Source organism: Monomorium pharaonis, chromosome 1, assembly GCF_013373865.1.
Source record: "Monomorium pharaonis isolate MP-MQ-018 chromosome 1, ASM1337386v2, whole genome shotgun sequence".
Classification (NCBI taxonomy): domain Eukaryota; kingdom Metazoa; phylum Arthropoda; class Insecta; order Hymenoptera; family Formicidae; genus Monomorium; species Monomorium pharaonis.
The window spans coordinates 3280961-3301703 of NC_050467.1; the positions used below are offsets into that span (position 1 = coordinate 3280961).

The 20743-nt window shown below is 32.1% G+C and overlaps 4 protein-coding genes across 17 annotated transcripts in view; 2 read left to right on the forward strand and 2 right to left on the reverse strand.

Moving 5' to 3' along the window:
- The first annotated feature begins 44 nt into the window (after positions 1-44).
- Positions 45-6348, forward strand: LOC114254863 (queuosine salvage protein). Its single transcript, XM_036282861.1, has 7 exons — positions 45-82; positions 3798-3977; positions 4135-4365; positions 4574-4733; positions 4918-5028; positions 5412-5585; positions 5998-6348. Exons 2-7 carry the CDS (start codon positions 3870-3872, stop codon positions 6246-6248), a joined length of 1035 nt encoding a protein of 344 aa, XP_036138754.1. The 5' UTR covers positions 45-82; positions 3798-3869; the 3' UTR covers positions 6249-6348.
- Positions 84-5575, reverse strand: LOC105834780 (fibrous sheath-interacting protein 2). Of its 4 annotated transcripts, none has more exons than XR_004962200.1 (7): positions 5462-5575; positions 1995-2474; positions 1127-1474; positions 864-1000; positions 634-737; positions 494-572; positions 84-418 (listed from the first exon to the last, which is right to left on the reverse strand). XR_004962200.1 is itself a non-coding variant. In XM_012677487.3 (6 exons), exons 2-6 carry the CDS (start codon positions 2396-2398, stop codon positions 549-551), a joined length of 1017 nt encoding a protein of 338 aa, XP_012532941.1. In that variant the 5' UTR covers positions 2399-2474; positions 5462-5575; the 3' UTR covers positions 84-548. The 4 variants fall into 4 exon arrangements, 2 of the variants coding, with proteins under 2 accessions (XP_012532941.1, XP_036138764.1); XR_004962199.1 differs by having other exon boundaries at positions 486-572; XM_012677487.3 differs by having other exon boundaries at positions 84-572.
- Positions 6349-7849: 1501 nt separating the features above from the next.
- Positions 7850-20743, forward strand: part of LOC105836241 (uncharacterized MFS-type transporter C09D4.1) — a 56936-nt gene continuing 44042 nt past the window's right edge. For 2 of the 3 annotated variants that reach the window (XM_036282835.1, XM_036282854.1), the window contains exon 1: positions 7850-8101. In XM_036282835.1, the coding sequence (XP_036138728.1) occupies positions 7988-8101 (114 nt within the window). In that variant the 5' untranslated portion in view covers positions 7850-7987. The remainder of the gene's footprint in view (positions 8102-20743) is intronic. The other variant, XM_036282849.1, reaches the window with a different exon arrangement.
- Positions 9911-20743, reverse strand: part of LOC105834785 — a 39062-nt gene continuing 28229 nt past the window's right edge. For 5 of the 9 annotated variants that reach the window (XM_036282786.1, XM_036282815.1, XM_036282816.1 and 2 more), the window contains 6 exons: positions 20495-20624; positions 19217-20165; positions 18728-18816; positions 18108-18237; positions 17949-18026; positions 15114-17448 (listed from right to left, as the gene is read on the reverse strand). In XM_036282786.1, the coding sequence (XP_036138679.1) occupies positions 15777-17448; positions 17949-18026; positions 18108-18237; positions 18728-18816; positions 19217-20165; positions 20495-20624 (3048 nt within the window). In that variant the 3' untranslated portion in view covers positions 15114-15776. Of the gene's footprint in view, positions 11281-11831; positions 12858-15113; positions 17449-17948; positions 18027-18107; positions 18238-18727; positions 18817-19216; positions 20166-20494; positions 20625-20743 lie in introns of those variants that run through there. The other 4 variants (XM_036282803.1, XM_036282802.1, XM_036282794.1 and 1 more) reach the window with 4 other exon arrangements.

Genomic DNA, 20743 nt, shown 5'->3' on the forward strand with positions numbered 1-20743 from the left:
CTTTGGACTTCAAAAGGTCAACCGGAGTGGAAAGTTGATAGGTGATCTAGCATTATGCGCTGCTATTAAAAAGGCTATTGAGGTAAATATAATAATTCTTATTTTGTATTATTTTTACGTAACATTGCTAAATATTTTGCCCATAACTCAATGTACTTTCCAGTATTTTTAATAAAATTTTACGTATTATATATTGTTTATTATTCTTTACGTGACATTTGTTTTCTAATATTGATTTTGCACATAGCATTGACTATTCCTGTTTTCGTTGACACAATTTTTATTTAAATTTTGTTTCGCAATGAATATTTAAAAAATTTATTTTTTTTACTAATCTGTTTTCACTAACGATTGGTCCATATTGTTTTAGTCTGCTATTTCAATTTTTGTGTTACGTTCTGGCACCACTTGCGTTAATCTGTGTCATTTGAAATAGTAATTTTTATTAAAGTATAAAAATGTACGATATAAATTGAAAGTATCACCTTCATACTTTGTATTTCTTTCGTTTTATGGATTTTGATGAAGAATTCATCGAATTTTGTGAGTTATTTTTTCTTCATATTTTTGTTCTGTAACAACGAAAAGAAATTTAATATAAAAGACATTAGTTATTATTCAAAATCCAATTACCGTATTGTTTTTAAAGTATTTTTTGCAGCAAATGACTTTTCTCCCACCTAGTAGATGCCTTTTCATGTAACAATTTGTAAATAGTTTTGCGTTGTCCAAAAGTCCTGCACAAAATTACATTAGATTAAGACTGAATCTTTCATTCATACGATTATTCAAATTTATAATTGAGAATTCTATTATTAAAACTGTAGCACTATTTTTTTCAATCTTTTCTCCTAGCATATTACTTTTCATTTTGGTAGCTTCTTCATTTATTTTGTTATTGTAAGCCTCTATGAATCTTTGACGGCGTGCGTCTATGCACTGTAACAACATTTCTTGTTTCGCAATATCTTCTTCTTGGAACTGCTGCTTTTTCCTCCATCTAAAATTAGCCAATGTACAATCTTTTCGAATTATTTTATCTACTTAGAGAATTATTAAGCTAAATTTTAATTCATTATATACGTTAATTTTGTTTTCTATTTAAATACATTTATGGGATATGTACCTTTCTTCCATGTTCTTCTTCTTTTGTTGTTCAATATCTATTAGTCTCTTTTCCATGCCTTTCTTTCGCGCCTTGTCCTTCTTCTTCCAGTCCATCAGTGTATCGATCACTTTATGTCGGGCAATTTTCGTCGCAATTTTGCATTTCTGCCGAATCTGCTCGCTTTTCTCTTCATGTTTAATGTTTATTAGTCGTTGTTCCTCTTGCCTAATAAGCTTTAATAATTTCAATCTTTGAGTTGTTCTGAATGCTCGTTCTTTCAACTTCCGAATTTTTAAATCTTCCTGTAGTAATCGTTGCTGCACGAGAAGTTGTCTCTCGCTGGACAACTTCTCTCTTTCTTTCAATCTAAATTTGTAAGAAAAATTATATCAATAATAATATATGTACACTGAAAGAAATCCTCGTGAGATGCATTTAGTAATGATATTTGAGATATTTGGTTACTACAAACGAATATAATAATAATAATAATAATAATAATAATAAAACATTTGGTATAATTATGAATATTTTGTTACAATTACCTTACGTTTAGTTGAAACTATTTTATCAAAGCCTTTGAATAGTTTCAACTAAATATAAGATTTTAATATTATAACAAAGTAATGTAAATATAAGGAAATGTTTGTAATTATTACCAATGTTTTGTTATATTATTGTTTATAATAACTAAATATTTAAAACAATATTATTACTAAATACATTTTACACGTTTACCAAGGATTTTTTTAAGTATATGTGCAAGGAAAGAATACTGAAAGATAAAAAGTATTTAGGATGTAACATTTACATTTCTTTCTTGTAGTGAAGAAATCTTCTAATTTTTTAAAATTAGAATTTTTTTTTTATTAATTACGAATTATACCTTTCTGTTTCCTTGCGCGCCTGGTCTTCAGCGAAATGTAGAGCTCTCCTCTCAACGAACAAACGGTTTCTTTTTCTCAATTCCCTCTTTATACGATCAGCGTGTACTTGTCTTAAGTATTTTCTGTATGTATTGTAATCACGCAACGAACATTTTACGTCCATGTCGTCTGTAATTAGGTCGGCTTTCAGTAAAGATTTTAGATTTATCTGTCTGGAGAAGAACTCGAGTAGATGCTTGTCGTGCAGGGGTTCATAAGGGAATTTAGCTTCATGACAATAAGGATCGCTTAAATCAAACTCCAATTTCGGTTCCCATAATTTCTTTCCTACTTTCCGTCGTGTGAAATTGTAAGCACCCTTCGGAGCAGGTATCATGGGTATCTTATGCTCCAAAGGCATCATCTTCCATCCCGGTAGACCAAATCCGGGCACAGCTCCTTTCGGTTTAGGAACTGTTTCGGCAAACCGTTCTAAATCTCTGTTTCAATTAATAATCCTTAACTTACAACTTTATTATCTTTTACATATTTGTATATTACTTTTTATATAAATTATGTATCTTTCTTTATATATGTATGTATCTTTCTTTCATATATGAAAAGTGGAGCTTATTAATCGATATAATATTTAATATATATTCAGATTAAATAAAAGATAAATTTATCTAATAAAATCGAAAAAAGGATCAGAGAGAGAGAGAGAGAGAGAGAGAGAGAAAGTGTGTGTGTGTTAATATTAATATTCTTAATTTCATATATTATTAAAAATCTGTCATTTTTAAGTTCTTAGAATTTATTTCGAAATGCAAATTGTTCTACTGACTTTTAAAGTTTCTACTAATTGTACCTAAATTGTAAATTTAGGATATAACTACGAAATTTTTTATTTCTAATTTGTTTCTAATTTGATAGCATAACTTAAAATATTAAATATCATAATTAACACGTACATATCTAATATTTGATTACATAGGTTAAACTCCACACTACATTACATACATTACACACAGAGAAACAATACTTACGTAATTCTTTTAATTCTAATCATAATGTATTTATATGTAAGTTTGAAATATACTATTTATCGTTAATTTAAAATATATTAATTTGATTTTTTTACTGCATATTTGAATTCATGATGATATACATACAAAACTAAATATCTCGTAATGTCGTTTATGCATGCAAATTCTGTTGTATTTTCTTTCACTTGTTTGATCAAATAAATTTAATAAGTTATTAAAAATTAGGTTGTGTTTCATACCATTATTTGTATATTATTAACTATTTCCAGATTGTGTGATGATTTTTTGTTGTTTTAAATTTTAATTACTCTTTTCATTGCATGCATATATATCTGCATAATTTATTGTTTAAAAACAAGTTTATATATTTGAATTTATTTAATAAAAGATATAAATATGAGAAATAAGAAAGTAGATCTATTTTTTTAAATAATATATGTAATTATATATTAGAAAAAAGGGAGCAGAGGTAAAAATTTCAAAACATATATATAAAGAACCCTTATACAATACTAGGACAGTGTTAAATTGACCAATAATTAATACTTATTTTAAGTATTAAAATCATTGCTGTTTAGTAACTTTAATTAAAATAAGTAATAATTACTGGCCAATTTAATATTGCTTAGTATTATATTTTTATAAGAAAAATGTACGCAAAAGAATATTCTGTTAGAACAACTTTTGAAAATAAACTATATAATACAGCATAACGCAAATGACGAATTTTTTCGTGTAAATAAAGATCTCTTATATTGTATTTATTTTCTATCGCAGTTGTGAGAGGCAATCGCGGTCGAAATAGTAGTCACAGTTAACAGTTTGGAACAGTAGATTCAATATTACGTTATGGCTATGTCTTTCTTTACGATTTTAAGATCGAAAGAAAGAAGTGTCGTTAAAAGAGCGAAAAATGTGATCATCGATAAAAATGGAGTGAACAAATTAGCAGAGGAGGTTTGATTTTCTTTATTTTTATTACAAATTTGAAACAATCCACGATTTCTAAAAATTTACTCATGAAAAATTTAATTTATTTTGAATAAAATTTCGCAATTGATTTAAGTTTGTATTATATAAGATAAATTTTATAGAACATTACGTTTTATAATAGGTAATAGATTTTATGTTGTGTAATCAGCATTCTATAGTATTGGGTACTACTTTTATACGACAATTACCCGGACTTTATCCTTCTTTCTTCGACATCAGGAACGCTGATTGGCTATTTGTATTGCATACGTTAAATTTTTCACTTTTGATTCCAAACAGTATTAGACAATGGACAGTTAACAAGTATACTGGGTTCTGGGCATTGTGCTCGGCCATTAAAAGAGCTATTGATGTGAGCATAACATTTATTATTTTATAAAATTTATGAATTTTATAAATATTTATAAATAAACATTTTCTGCATTGTAGAATAAATCTGATATTTCTAATATCATTACACTTAGTATAACGTTATTTAAACAAGTATAACATTATATCTTTGTAGTTCCGTTTTTAATATAATTTTTAAAATACATAATAATGAATGATTCTTGAAATAGGATGGTAAATCAATTTGGGATCCTAATTATTACATGAATATTGGATCAATTGAGTTTGAATATATTTTTCGAGGTGACGATGAAATTACCCTTCCATATTTAAAAGAAAGATATATTATCTTACAAAATGTTGGAAAAACTTTAAAGAAGACATATAATGGTATGTAAAATTAAAAGAATATCTATGAGAAAAATTCTTTATTATATAGAGATTAGTTCTCTTTATAATATTTGAATAATTTAAGATCAATTTTTTCGTGTTTTTTTTCCAAAGAGAGAAAGTTCTCTCTGCAATAAAAAAAAAAATATATATATATGAATGTTAAGATTTTGTTGTCTTACAGGTTCCTTTATAAATTGCGTAAGAGCATCTGGGTACAATGCAAATAAATTGACAAAAATGCTTTTTAAATTTGACTCTTATCAAGATGAAGTAATATTTCAACAAAAAAGAAGTAATTACTATTACAATATTGCCTCATTATTTATTTAATATTACAGGTTTATAAGTGACAAAATATTTTAAAATGTGCTTTCATACGTATATCTTGATAGAATATTAAGTAAGATATTTGAAGTTATTGCGTTTAGAGATATTTAAATATAAATATTTATTACAAAATAATCTACCGTGTCTTGTGACATCAGATTTGAGTTATTCTATAGAAGATTAACAATTGTAAGACAATACTGCTAAACATTAAATAAATTTCTATCATGCAGGATACATTTGTGAAATGTGTAATGAGTTATACAGTTGTGATATGATTTGTAACAAAATCGTTTAAATAATATTTTACAGATTGTTCTTATATAATTCTATTAAACTTTCTTTCAGTTCGCCTATATACTAAGGCCAAGCTATTGATAAGTGATCTACGAACTTACTTTCCAATCAGTCCGGAAGAGCCAGTGAAGACGTCTACGTTGTTGATTGATTACAGTGCCTCTCAAGTTCTTCTTCAGTTTAAGGCTATTCATTATACTGACCATCTCCATGCTCTTTTGAAAAGTAAAATATATATTTATCGTTAAGTCATTTTTTACGAACGGTAGATAATTTGTTTCTGATACGATATTCCATTTTGAATTTTATAATTAATGGATATAAATAAAATATTCTTCTGATACAATATGTAATTATTGCAATACCAAGTCGTAAATTTATATTAAATTTAGAATACAACTAATACTTTAGAGTACAACTAATACTTAACACAAGACATCTATTGCGCTACCTATTTTTATTTATTGATTTAATGGACAAAAGTTATTTTCTAAAATTTTACCAAATTTATTAATATACAAATTATCTATGATAATGTGCACGTCATATACAAATTTTTATTTGTGAAGCAAACCTTTCTGATCCGAATTGATTTTTGCCGTAACAGATTATAAAAAAGGCATCGTTTTTCTTGCAGATGGTATATTGATTTACGGTGATATAGAGGAATTAGAAATCCGCTGTTGCTTAATTTATGCAGTTCAAATGGTGTACGATGAAGTGCGAAGAATATATGAGAAATGTGTGAAACACACGAGTATTCTAGATACACTGGTATCTCGAATTTCAACTGTGGTTGATAATTACATATTCCATTATCAAATAATGCACAATGCTCGATTGATGTACACAATACCACTTTATCATATTAGAACTACAAATTATTAGAATATTATTTACATCTCTGTGAGTTTGCAAGTAATTGATGGATGCTAAACGGCAATTATTCTTTTTATGGTTTTGCAAAATGATAAATTTCTTATTTCATTACTCTATGACATTTTTTCGTAATAATTAAATACAATTCGATTTTTAATGAATCGAATAATATTTTTCTTTAGTAAAAAATTATTTTACGATTTATTTTTTAATAATTTCTACATTTAAAACTATTCTTTATAATAAAACATTTATTTTGAGCATTTATTTAATAAATCTAAAAAAAATTTTATATCTAAGAATATATATATATATATGAATATATTTTATAGAGATATATATGCAAGAGTGCTTAATATTGCGTATAAATTGACTCGAATCGACAAAATTTTATTCAAATCAAATCGAATGAAATTGAATTGAATCGTTAACGCATAACTTTTAATTAATAATATCATTATTGTTAGGTTGAATATTAATAAGTAATCATAAAAAATTCCTATTTTGTAAGGAAAATAATATGAATAATATGAAGTCATTTTAAATAATTTCGTAACTTTGCCAATATAAGGTCGATCTAATATATTCTAGAAATGATTCAAAATTATGAAAACCGTGGAATACATGTTCATAATTATTTTAAGAAGCTACCTTTGCTCTAAGAGAAGCTTTTTAAAATAATCGAATGCGTATTTTGTGACTTTTTATGATTTTAAATCGTTTTCCTAATATAGAAGGTAGGGATATATAGACTTTATAAACATCTTGTACGTGATTTATGTTCCAATCCCTCAGATTAAAAATTTTTAATTAATTCAGATTTGAATCATAGTGGTTCAAATCCGAATTGAATCGCATCTTATTTGATTCGATTTGATTTAAATCAAACTCGTACATCTCTAACATATTTTATAAATATATTAATATATAACAATTTATATTGTCAATAACAATATTTAAATTAGACGAGTGTCCCATTTCGGGCATGATATCGCAATGTAATTTCATTACTGTAACTTAGAGTAAAATTTATTTTTAATAAAAATATAATAGATATATACTTTGAAACATTTTATATCTTAAGGACAATATTATATATTCATACAAACACATGTTGTACATATGTATAAATATATAAAAGACAGTATATATATATATATATATATATATATATATTTATATAAATATATAAATAAAAGAAATATATATTTTTCTATACTATTTCTACATTACTATTTATTCATACAAATACATGCTGTACATATGTATAAATATATATAAGACAGTATATATATATATATAATTATATTTATTTATTTATATAAATATATAAATAGAAAAAATATGTATTTTTTGTACTATTTCTACATTACTATTTGGATATTTTGAAAAAATAGAATAAAGAAATAGATAAAAAGATAGATTGCATTGAAATCACACAAATTTTCTCATCCTTTCGTTTATCCTTTTCCCTTTGAACGCGCATTAAACGCGGGTCCGTCAAGATTCGAGTGCAGAAGGTGCAACACGACGGCGCGTACGAGAACGGTGGCCCGGGGGCGGAAGTGCAGACGAGAGCGTGCAGTCGTTACGGTGGTCGACGGGCGCGAATGACGGATTGAAACATGTGAGACAACGGGAGGAGGCGTCATGTTGGTCGTGATCGCGGTTGCGAGGATCGTCCCCGGGTCGACACGGTCGACATTCCGAAACGGCATGGGACACGAAGCGGCGTAACGTGGCGAGTCATGACGGAGGGTTCTGCGTCTACGGCGCCGTGGCTGACGGCAAGGAACGTCGTCGTCGAACGCGCGCGAGACGCGCACATCGGGGACGACAACATGAAGCGACCGACGTGTGACGTGAGTTTGCTTTCTCGATTCTCACCCGAAAAAGATTGCGCGACAATGGCCCGCGACACCTCGACGCTCTCGACAATCTCCCGAGGGAGGAAAAACACTCGAGGTCAGTTAGGTTAGGTGGAATGCGCGGCGGAAGGTCGATTCGAATATTCGAATATCGAGACACGGGCTATCCTTCCGCCCCCGGGAGAGGGGAGGGGCGGAGGAAAGTGAAAATCAATAAGTTTCCAAGAAAACGATTAAATTTGAAATACTCATTTCCGTCGCGATATATCAGCTGTAGCATTATATGTAACGCGCATTGGATAAATTTCGTTTATTTCGCGCGTTGCGTCGCGGGAATACGGCAGAAGATAAATTATTATCTTGCACGAAGAGGGGTGTAGTTAATTTTCTTACATAAAAAAAAAATTAGCTTTAAATCATTGCCTCACATATGTAACCAAAGAAATAAATTCTGAAGGATTTGATAATTTTGAACTGATGTAATTTGCTCTCACAAAGAATTTTATATATTTTCATCAAGAGAAATATGTTTTGTTATTCAATAATAATTTCCATTGAATTGAGAGGAAAAAATATTGAGTAAAAATAACAATATCTTCAAAGAATTAGAATCTTTTAATGTTATTGTTAATAAAAGAATCACACATCGTGCTCTTAAATGATTATTATAATATTGAAATAAAATATATTATTTGGCTGAAATTCAAGCTAATCGAACTTTTTAGAGATTTTATATTGTTGCTTATATATATGAAACAATGATTGTCGAATTAATTCTAATTTTTTTTCTGTGTATTATCTGAAATTTGCTTCTTTAAAATTATGAATTTTACTACGAATAATTTTAAAACTTCTTCCGTCATTACGAATTCTACTGGATAAATTGTAAGTGCCATGTGAATCAGCTTCGTGGAATTGTATCTTTTCCGTATTTCCTCTTCTGTCGCGTGCGATGCGCGCGTATGATTAATGTCCGGAGTATTACACAAAATGCCATGAAATCTCATCAATCAATGTCACGAGGTTTGGTCAATCATATATGTCACAAGGTTTGGTCAATTATGCGAAGGCTAATGCAAGTAGGACATATATATTTTCATTACGTTATTGGTAACAAGAAATTGATTATGAATGACTCATTTTTATGTGGATAATTTTGTTTTGTTTTCTTTATTACTTGTATATGCGAAAATCAAATTGCCGTAAGTTTATCAATGATAAAAAAAAACGGTTAAATTTTAAATAGTTATAAAAAATCGGAAAATAAAACCCATCGGCTGTTTAGCAAAAATTAGTGTTATCTGAATTGTGAAAATCAAATTAAAGTAAAAGAATGATTTACGATAATTACGGTATAATTAATTCTATGCAACATTGCCCAATTTTGACAGTTTATAATTTGCAAACTGTCGCGATCTCGATATTTTTATATATCAGGATTTTATAATATAATCTCTAAAATACATTGTTATGTGTAAAGTATTGTTTATGAATACATTTTGTATATTCTTTCTTCTATATTACATTTTGGTATTATTATTAATTCTACTGTTTTCAGTTACAATAAACTTGAGACAAAATTCTTTGACAAGATTTCTCGTCAAGCTTTGTTACACTTTCATACAATTGTTACAATTATTTTTATTGTAATTTTTTATTATAAAATCTTCCACATCTTTCCAATTTCGAAAGTTAAAATTCTATTACCCATAAAGTAACGATAGTATTTTTTCTTTCTTGATAATTTATTTATTTAATTACAGTGAACATTGTTTATACATTTGTAATAATATACAAAACTTAATCGCAAAATTTTAAATTATATTACATTATAGTACATTATGAATCTTTTCGATTGGCAACATTCTGGGTTAACTTTTTTTTTTATTCTTTGTAATATAATAATTGTAATTATTAACTGTGTTCTTGTTAAAGAAATTAGAATTGGTTTCAATTTTACAAAACAGTTATATAAAATTTAATAATATGTACACGTTTAAAAAATTATTGTTTAATTAATTTGTACTTATTACTGTCAATAATCTTTTTTAAAATTACATTTTTTGGAAACGTAACGTTCTTGTAAATTAAGGCAGAAATGGTTAACCTGGTCTCTCGTCTCGAATACGATATTCGAAACATTTTCTTTGGCTATCAACGTGTCACATCGCGATGCCATTTGGCACGAATTTCATTATACTTCTATATAAAGCTATCTTTCTGTTATCACTCGCAGCGAAAAATTTATCTTTTCTCTTTATCTGCTTTTATTAATATACAACATTTCAAAATCAATTTAAGGAACTTTTTAAACTATTATTTTTCGATGCAGACATTAACATATTCTTGCCGCTCGCAAGGATAGCAACGCTGACAATTTTAAGAATTCAAATTTAACTCGTAATTAAGTAGCAAATAAGTTCTTTTTTAAATACTGTCCTTAAAATGTAATGTTTGACTCGATTTTGCGTGAAATTATAGTTGTACATTTCCATTTGATTCGAAAATGCGCAAAATCCTACATATACAAAATCATTTACAAATGTACAAAATAATTAATCGCGACGAAATCAATGATAAATGCTTGACTTAAAATGATTTATCATTGTAAGTCTAATAACTACTTTTTACCATTAAGCAGCAATAATTATCATCTTTGTCGTATTTACATTACATAATTATTCAAATTAACTTGATTTGATTTTATCGTATAGGCTCGAGTCGTGATTTCCTTAGCGATATACTTCCGGTGCAATTTCCAATCTTTTCTTATATATACAAAATTGATTTCACGACCGTGATTTTTCATATCCGTTTCGCAAACAAAATGTCACAATGATTATTAGGCATTTGCGGGGAAAAAATACTATTTAACTTTTTTTCTGCATTTGCTCCCAAAATATAATATTCGATTTGAGCTTGCCGGGTGAAATGACGGCGATGTCGTTGTCTTCCTGTTTCGATCGCACGACTTCCGTTCGATTTGTCGGCCGCTCTTCTATCAGCGACCGGCTGACCGGCGGGGATGTTAATTTACCGGGCATTTGACGTAATCCTTCGCGAAATTCCTTCGAGATAGATCTGGCCGTCAAACTGTGCATCTGTCTGGGCGTTTCGACTATCTGGACCTCGGGGGTGGACGATCTGTCCTTGACATCATCTACTTTTGCCACCTGCAAAACAAAAATTTGACTTGAAAAAATTTTACAAATTATTGTATTTTATATACATAATGTCTATAGATTATGTCTACATTAATTTTAAAACTTTTGAGACTAAAAATAGTTTGTATCGTGAATGAATAATATTATTCAAATAATACTATTAATTTATCTAATATGTAACGTTAACCCTCGTTAACCTTTTGAGACCGCATTACAATTCAGTTTAATAACTTTTAATTAACGACAAACTTATATGTTGAGCAAACTTAAATGAAGTATTCAAAGCAAGAATAAAGCCAGATCATGGTTTGTAAGTCTTCCTTTAAATCTCCGAATTCATATTCAAATAAATTCGGATATATTTTTACTTATACATATTTTACTCAAAAATTTATTTATTTCTGAAATAAATTCATTTAGCCACCAACTCTTCTATTTTTCACGAATTATCGACTTATCATTCTTGATCCAAATAAATGTACCGAGATTCGATATCAATCCGAAATCAAATCTGTAAACTGAAATCTGTAATTAAATGAAGTGGCTATTTCATTAGTTACCGAAGCTCTGATTACTTTTGCGGGCATGGCAGTCGCTAATTCGGAAGTCTGTCGGCTGCCGAACACTTCCGCGAGTCTTTTCACCGAGGGCATCACCCGCAACTCCTCGTCCTTTTCCCCAGACTGAGCCTTGGTCCTAATATATATATCCTCGAAAGATCTGTCAACGTCGGACGAGATCTCGTCGTAATCGTTCAGCAGCGAAATGTCGTCCTCGACGCTCGCGTCGCGTTCCTCTGTCGTCGCCCTTTCCTCCGTGAGGTCCAGTAGATTGTTGGCGGTCAGGTTGTCCTGCGTGTCGTTCACGTAAACCGGATTCGCGTGATAGCACACGTCCTCGGCGACGTTCGGCATCGACTTGGCGGACGTCAGTCGTGAGTTCGCATCCTCGACGTCGTCCCGCAACTCATTGAGTCCCCTCGTGCTGTTCGCGAAACCCTTGAAGCCGAGTGATCTCGGCGTGTCGATCAGGTATCCTTTGTATCCCGCGCTTCTTGTCAGATTTGATTTCTCGTTGTTCCGCAACGGCTGGTCCAGTTGATTGTTGGAGTGAGCGCGACGTATGCCGTCTTGATAGCCGAAGGAGCTCAAGTCCAGTCTGTTCACCATCCTCTGTTGCCGGATAGGCTTCCTCTGATCCGAGAAGAACTCGTTCTCGAAACCGTACGCCTTTAGGTCGATCCTGCGAACGCCTTTTCGCTCCTTCTCATCCTTGCGCTCGACCTCGATACTCTGCTCCTGATTGTTGAGCTTGGCGTTAATTTCGTTCTTGCTGTTTTTCCTCTGATTCTCCAGGATGTCATCATCCGTGCGTTGACGATCCTTCCACGTTGTCTCATCAGACGCGTCTTTTGTGCTTTTAATCTTCTGACAATCGACGGGAGCACGCGAATTCACGACGCAATTGTTCGTTTCGGGACTAATTATCTCGGTGTTGTTTCTGCGCCACGAGGCCGGCGTATTTTTATCATTGTCCCCTTGCGGAACCGAGACATCGTCGTCGATCTCCTTGGACGTAGGTTCTTCCTAGAACACAGAAGAATCGACTGACGTTAACGATCTAATATAGGATTTGTTTGAAAACTGTTTCATGTACACGTCGCATCTTGAATTTTTGCTATTCTTTTATTTATTCTTGCATGCTGTGAAGGGTCAGATTTCCTGTTCATTTTCCCATTTTGTTTTTTTTTTTCTCTGGAGCTGTCATACGATTAATATTATTGTCTAATGCAGTGACAATATTCTGCAATATTAATTTTATCTTCTAACCAGTAATAATATGAATAAATGGAATTTAAATAATCTATAATCTCATCGATCTTAGAAGAAGTAATTGACAATAATTATTAATCATATGAATATTTTTTGAACATATCAGTCGCGACTTTATTAATCAAAATTTTTACTGATTTTTTTTGTAACGCGAGTGCAGTATAATTTTTGATACACACATGTGATTGTGATAAAGATATTTTTCAGAGAGATATTTTTGAGGGCCACTAAAAGCTGATAAAGTACAACAATTTCATGTCATTCTTATTATTTCGTATTTAAATTTTGGAAAAGAAATACGGACTAATATGTTTTAAGTATATACATTTACAGTTATGCTTTTGTAGATTAAAAATTTTATTTGTATTAGTATTGTCATACGAAGCTTTCTTGTTAATGTTATACATTGCATAACTTATACTGCAGATATTAATTATGTAATGTTACTTGTTAATGTGATTGTAAATATGAAACAGTGTCATTTCTTTTTTATATAATTAATATTATCGAGCATTATTCTTAATCAGACGAGGGAATCTGCTGAATAATTTATAAAACGTATTAGATTTAGTAAATATCCCAATATCTCCAATTTATTACAGTTAGTATAGTGCTAAAGGAATTATTAAATATGTAAAGTTTTACAAACAATATATACATGTTGTTGTTTAGTTATTGAGGTTTAAAAAGCTATAGCAATAAAAATTTACGAGAAATATTAGAGGGTTTATAAACGCTTCAAGCACATAACAATTCTTTAGTCTGTTAGTCATCACGTACGCAAGTAAATAGGTGATACTTACCGATTAAAATATTCTCTTTTGCAGGTCGAAATTGATTTCGTTGTGTTATTGCAAATCGAGCGGTATCTCGCGAGAATGTGTAAATGCAAATTAGATCGTATTCTCTGTGCGTGATGCGTACATTTTGAGTAGTAAATAATTTAGATTCTGTTCTTAATTGAAAATATATCTTGGATATCTTTACCCTAAGAAAAATGGTAAAAATATAATTATGCGATATAGCTGATCTACTATTAACATATTCGATTTTTTTCTTCATTTTAAAACGTTTTTATTTGTGTGAAAATTATAACAAAAAATCTATTTTGTTCTAATAATTTTGGATTATCTTATTAATATTATGTAATTATTATTTACAACTTCAACGGCAACAAAGTTTGTAAATTTTGCTGTAATATTGTGTTCTTTAAAATGTTTAATTTCTATAATCATTTTCCATTTTCTACACTGAAAAAATGAGTCTAATTTAGAAATTTTGCATTGCTCTTTTAAATATACGTGAGATATGAAAAAATTAGAAGATACATTTAGAGAGTGTAATAATATATTATATAAAATAAATAATATATAATTTAAATATTCTTTGATATTTAAATTATTTGATATTTGATATCAAAGAAGAAGTCTAAAATGGAATCATAATTTGCGAACTCTTACGCAATAATTTTTAAGTATTAAAATTAATATCAAATAGAAACCATCACCTGTAAGTTTCATGCAGATAATCAATTTTTTTATTACTTAATTAAATTAGTTAATTAGAGAAATCTTCGTTAATTTAAGGTATATGTACAGGTATATGCAATGTTAGATAAATATTCTTCGAAGATTTCAACACTTTTAGATCTCTATTTAACTATTATATTCATGAGATAAAGTTTACACGAAAAAAATTTTCTTAGAGAATATATATATATATTATTTTTTCATGCAAATTTAATACATCTAATTAAATAGATAATCATATATAATTTTATTAGATACCTTCTAATCAGATTATTTTATAATATTTTAATATTCTAATGAGATAATATAAACATTGATTTTAAACATGGATTAAGTCAGTTAATAGGAATTTATATGCAAAAATTTATTTATGATATTAGTTTTGCGTTTCACGTTTGAGAAAGATTTCTCGATTAAAAAATGTATAAATTAGAAATCTATTAAGGAACGGAAGGTCAGCGTTATCGTGATACACAGGTCAAACTTTTATGCATCCGTATTTATTTGCCACTTGCAATTTATCGCTGTATAAATATGAACTTTTAATCGTTAATCCCTAACATGATACATTAATATATTAGCGCATCGCGCCATGGCACTCTTATCTCGAAGAATATGGCCACGGAGTTATGGTATTGGTACCGAATGCATTCGCATTCTCTCAGGTACATTATCGCACCGGAAAAAAATAGATTAACTGTATAACATTATAATAATTATCAAATTATGCTTAATTAATCTTTACAATCACTAGTTGGATCCACTAATTACCGTACGGAGAGAAGCTCGTATTCTGAATTTTTAAGATTTACATCTTGTCTCAAAGTAGAATCTTGCAATCTCGTTTTCTCTTCATTTCCTTTGAAATACAATGAATCCCATAGTAAATAATCTATTTTAAAACCTTTGTCTCCCATTTTTTTCTTATCAATCGTAATAAGAATTTTAGAAAAATAGAATATAATAAGGATTTGTTTTGAGATATGGCAAAGATATCTCTCTAAGATTATGTCTATATTTCTACGATACAATGTTCCTTCATGGCAATCATGTTACACAATTGTTAGTACGATATATCGTATATCGTGCCTTCCTTTCGTATTAATTTTTTATACAATTTTCAAATCAATATTTCTTCTTATCGTCACCATATCGTGACGTCGCTTAAACTTCTCACATTCAATTTCTTGCATCGTCCTCTGTCATCACTTTTCCTTTCTTGCCAAAATTCCTTTGAATTTTCCAAATTCCTTTCAGTGTTTCTGATTATCGATTTCTCTAACTTTTCACTGTTATTGTCTTCGAGGACTTTTCGATGTCTTCCAGATCTTATTCTTCTTCCTCGCGCTGCGACATCGTCATCACTGAACGCGCACTCTTTCCGCGTACTCGAGACATCTTTCAGAAACTTGTTCATTATAATTTCATCGGAGGTACAATCAAGCTCATCCTGCCACTCATCGTTCTCGTTTGGCAAGAGTGAGGGCGAATTATTTACGTTCTTTTTACTTTTTATCAGAGTCTTACGTTTCATCATGGAGTTCGTTCTCAAGGCGTTCATTCGATTTCTATTGCGTCCAATTTGTGCGTGTCCCATGGGTATTCGATTATTCATAACATTATTATCCTCATCCTGCCAGTCGCTTTCGAAAGTCGAACTCGTCGAGTGCTCAAAGCTGGCAAATCCCTCGACGCTCGTAGAGCAATTCAAGTTTGTTGGCTGATCGTAATTTGATGTTGAATTGACGTTGGAATGTAGCTCGAGGTTTGCTGATTTTTGCGTTTCAATCGGATCACGGTCGTTTTCAGGAATGGCGGACGCAGTTTCCGATAGGATCGGTCTCAATCGGATTCTCCTATAGTTCGGAAACCTCTTGCTGTTGATCTTTCTGCCCCTCTTGATCCCACCGAAAGTCTGAAATTTTAATCTCGCGAATTCCGGGCTGCGATCCTCGAACAACGGACTCTCCGGCCAGGCTAATTCGTCTTCGAGGTCGTCGTCGTCCGGATCCTCCGCCTTCTTCGGATGGATTCTGATGCCACCAAACGTGTGATATTTGTATCCGCCGGTAGTCCAGAACCTCCTGCCGCCGATCGACGATATCTGCCCGCTGTCACCGGGACTGTCGCTATCCATCAACCGATATAACCGTCGCCAGCGATCGCGCTCGCTGCTCTCCGAGTCGATCGAGCACATTCCGGAGTCGCGATCGCCCAGATCGCGATCGTCCCGATCACCCGGTGATCCCGCGCGACTGTCGTATCGCGGAACTATCGGTTCTTCGTCCTCGCGATCGTCCCAAGACCGATCCGTCGGTATTGATTGCGTAGAGTCCGTGCCGATTTCCGCCAGAACGTAGCTCTCTTTCTCTTCCTCTCCGAAAATCGCTCCTGTATTCGATTCCACGGATTTCTTGGATCCTTGATCATCTCTCGCGTCCTCTTTCGTATTTGCCTCGGGGTGCATCGTTTGAACGTCGTTTTCTACGAGATTTTCGGCTCGTTCGCCGTCATCGTGGCGCGATCGATTGCTCACGGGCTCCAGATGCAGGAGAGGGTTGATCGCGAAGTGCGGACTGGCGCGGGGATCGCGGCAACATCGTCTAGGAAAGCTGCTGCGCAGCGAAGCGGCCTCGAATTGCTCGAGCTCGTCGTGACTCACCTGTCGTTCGTGTTGCTCGTCGCCGGTGCAGCTCGATTGCTGGGACAGCGAGCTGCTCGGTCTGCTCGACATTGAGGACATCGCTGACCTGGCCCGTTCCTGTCGTTCTCCACTGGCCACCTTCGATTGGTTGATGTAGTAATCTCTGCTGAATCTATACAGAAATCAAGTCATTAGCGTTGCGGAATTTACACTGAAAATATTTATTATTAAAGTAAATATATTTATTTTAATATCTTTTCTTTGATTTAAGAAAACACATTGTAAAGAAGTTATTTTATATTTGTTAATTTTTATTTAGACATAGGAAATGATAATAAAATACATTTACTTGATAACATTTTTTTCTTAGTGTACAATGAAAAATAATAGAAAGTTGCACTGAGATTTTTTTTTTGTTTCTGCTTTTCTTAATTAATATTTTGCATAAACTTTGGTTAAAGACTCTAGTGCAAGAAAATTAATAAGAGAATAATTTGCTTGCTCTTTTAAATGTATTGCGCGTTTTAGGGCCGGTATCAGTAAAGCATGCGTCTATTATTCTTTTTTTTTTAGTAAAGACATATTTATTTAATAGGTAAATTTATCAAAACGTTGGAACAACCGGACTTTAATTATTATTAACTCTCATTTGGAAAGATTAACGAAAATTACCGTTTAATGTCCGGTCGATTGGGTATCAAGAGCGTCTCTAGGTTCACTTCATTCAATTTGGTTAACTCGTAATGGGTCCTGAACAAAATAAAAACCGAATTGAGAGTTTTGCGATTGTTATATGGAATATTTGTAAAATATTTTTTACGCGATTCTTACCCTGGAATGTCCGAATTTTTCGAATATTGTCTCTCCAAGCATCGCTTTCGTATGCTCTCCTCGCTGTACGGATTGTTTTCGATCGGTGCCGCGTTTTCCCACTTTTTGTGCTCACGTTCTGCTATTGTGCCTGTCCAATACATTTATTCCGTCATACCACGATATATATTGTGATACATAAATATTTATTACAATCTTTTATGTTTTATATATTACAAGACATCGAGAAGTTTTTTATTTAGGTTATTAAAATCTTGCTTTTTATACGTTAAAAAAAAACGTAAATGCAATTGATACACTATCTCTTTTTTTATGTGATGTAACTTTTAAAGCTAAAAAAACTTTTGAAGAAAAAACTTTTCTCGGAATCTTGCGCGTCAATCTTTATTACATGTTACATAATGTTTTTCTCTCTCTCTTTCTCTCTCTCTCTCTGTGTTTATTATTCTTTCTATATAAAATTTAATATTAAGTAGTAAACTATTTTTATATTCAATTTTTACGTTCAATTTTACGTTAAAGAAAATAAAATGAAATTTTTATTGTCTTCATAAATCCAAGAAATACGAGGACGTGACGGATTTTGATACGTATTGCGTACAAGTTTATCGTTAAGTTACCTGGTCGTGGAGGGGTGCTTAATGGATCATTTTCACTCGTCATGTCGATCATTGCATAAGACAATTGGACTTCGGCTTCCGAGCGTTTACTGCATAAAGTCGAAAAAAAAAAAAATTATGAAAGAGGCATGTGCCGCGGCGAAACGATGAAAAGAATTATGTAGCAGGATATGCTATTCACGCAATACCGAATTGCACATAGGAAACTGGAACTATCATTATCGGTTATTACATGGTTATTTTAAAACCTGAACGGAGCTTTGTTTTATTTATCATACATATACCTTTCCAAACATACGAAAATCCAAAAATAAAAACGTAAAAATTAGGGGTAAAATAAATTTAAATAATATATTTTTTGTATACATATATAAAATATAAATCAAATTAAAATATAATTCTTTAAAGTAATAAAAAAGTCATAGATAATTATAAATAATTGAGAAAGAAAAATATCAGTCGGAAAAAAAGATACTTCGAGACTCCTACCTCTTTGGTTCTTCGGTCGAATTGTTTTCCAATTTTCTGAGCTGTTCGTCGGTCGTTTTTCTCGTTTCGGCTGTCTCGCTCTCTCCGGAGTAAACTTCGACTTTCGTCAAACTGTCTAAGTGTCGCTGTATCGCCGTGTCGTAGTGCTCGGTATATTCGCTCTCTCGTTGCTCCTCGTTCTCGCTGGTGACGTTTTCCCCTCGATCGCTCCTCTCACTCGATTTCTCAGATTGCATCTTTACTTCCTTTTGCACAGAACTTTCCATCGCGGTTGCAATCGTCCTTTCGCCGCGCTTGGCTGTATCCTCAGGCTTCTCTTTGGCATCGTCTTCTCCTTTTAGCGCCATTATCAATGCAGATGAACTTTTATTTTGTTTCCCCTTGTCTTCCTCATGACTGGCTATTTTCTTCTTCGAGATTTCCGAGGACGTCAGCTCCTCGTGAGTCTTCCTGTCGAAATGCTCGCAAACATTCTTTTCAATTTTCGTTACCGCTTGGCAAGTATCGACATTGTCCTTTCCGAGTTGCGTCAGGTTTGCTGTTTCTCGATTACTTTCTGTCTGGTTGCTCGTCGCGTCGCATTCGGACGTTCTGGGAGTCCTCGGAATTACGTTATTGATCGCTTCCATCAGTTCCTGTTCGATTTCTTCGTCGGATTTCGTAGATGAGCATTCGGACAAATCGGACGTGTCCTCGGCATCCCGGTCGCCAATCAGAGCTTTAAAATACGCGTTAGAGCTTGGCACCAACATAGCAACCGCGTCCGGCTGCGATCGAGAGGTTCTCTTTTTCTGGAACAGCCAATTGTCCTCCCAGGACTCGATAGGCGAGATTATGTCCGTCGTACGATCGGCGGCGTGACGTTTCGTCCTGACCGGATATTCGTTGCGATTTAGGTCCGAAGAATCCGACGATGATGACGGCGATGGCGAAGGTAATTCCCGCGGAGCTGTTTATTAAGAGAAAATTAAGGAATTATAAAAAGGAATGAATAGTTACATTATAACATTTATAAACTTATGATTTGCTTTATGCTAGAAGCAATCACACACAAGGTATTTTTTATTTTTCACATCTTTTATTTAGAAAGAAAGATATCAGGAGATTTATTCGACTAAATAGTGAAATGTATTATTAAATTAGGAGCAATTGTGAGAGTTAACTATTTTAATGAATTACTCTATTAATGTGCGATACGATAAAAAGTATTTTACACGGTTGACGAGTCCGCATACTTTTTAAATATGTTAATATTCTAGCTGAAAGAGATATACTCACGATCAACGATATCCATTCCGTACTCCGGAAACGGTACGCGCCGAGTGCATCCGAATTCCAAGGCACCGTTGTCACGAAGTTCGTCATCGTCCGACGTGATCGTGGTTACTTCCTCTATCCGTTCCTCCATCTGTAACAGGATCCGGTCTTACTCAGAAAGTATATGATATAACTTTATCTTTTATTACATCGGCAATATTACGCGAGGAATTTAAATCTGATATGCAAACGGCGCTGAATAGCGCTACA

Excerpts from the sequence above, each read along its gene's own strand:
- LOC105834780 (XM_012677487.3), bottom strand. The coding sequence starts at position 2,398 with ATGATGCCTTTGGAGCATAAGATACCCATGATACCTGCTCCGAAGGGT. Across the intron at positions 1,475-1,994 it reads GCGCGCAAGGAAACAGAAAG|ATTGAAAGAAAGAGAGAAGT; the intron begins GTATAATTCGTA and ends TTACAAATTTAG. Across the intron at positions 738-863 it reads AGAAGCTACCAAAATGAAAA|GACTTTTGGACAACGCAAAA; the intron begins GTAATATGCTAG and ends AATTTTGTGCAG.
- LOC114254863 (XM_036282861.1), top strand. The coding sequence starts at position 3,870 with ATGGCTATGTCTTTCTTTACGATTTTAAGATCGAAAGAAAGAAGTGTC. Across the intron at positions 4,366-4,573 it reads CCATTAAAAGAGCTATTGAT|GATGGTAAATCAATTTGGGA; the intron begins GTGAGCATAACA and ends TTCTTGAAATAG. Across the intron at positions 4,734-4,917 it reads TTTAAAGAAGACATATAATG|GTTCCTTTATAAATTGCGTA; the intron begins GTATGTAAAATT and ends GTTGTCTTACAG.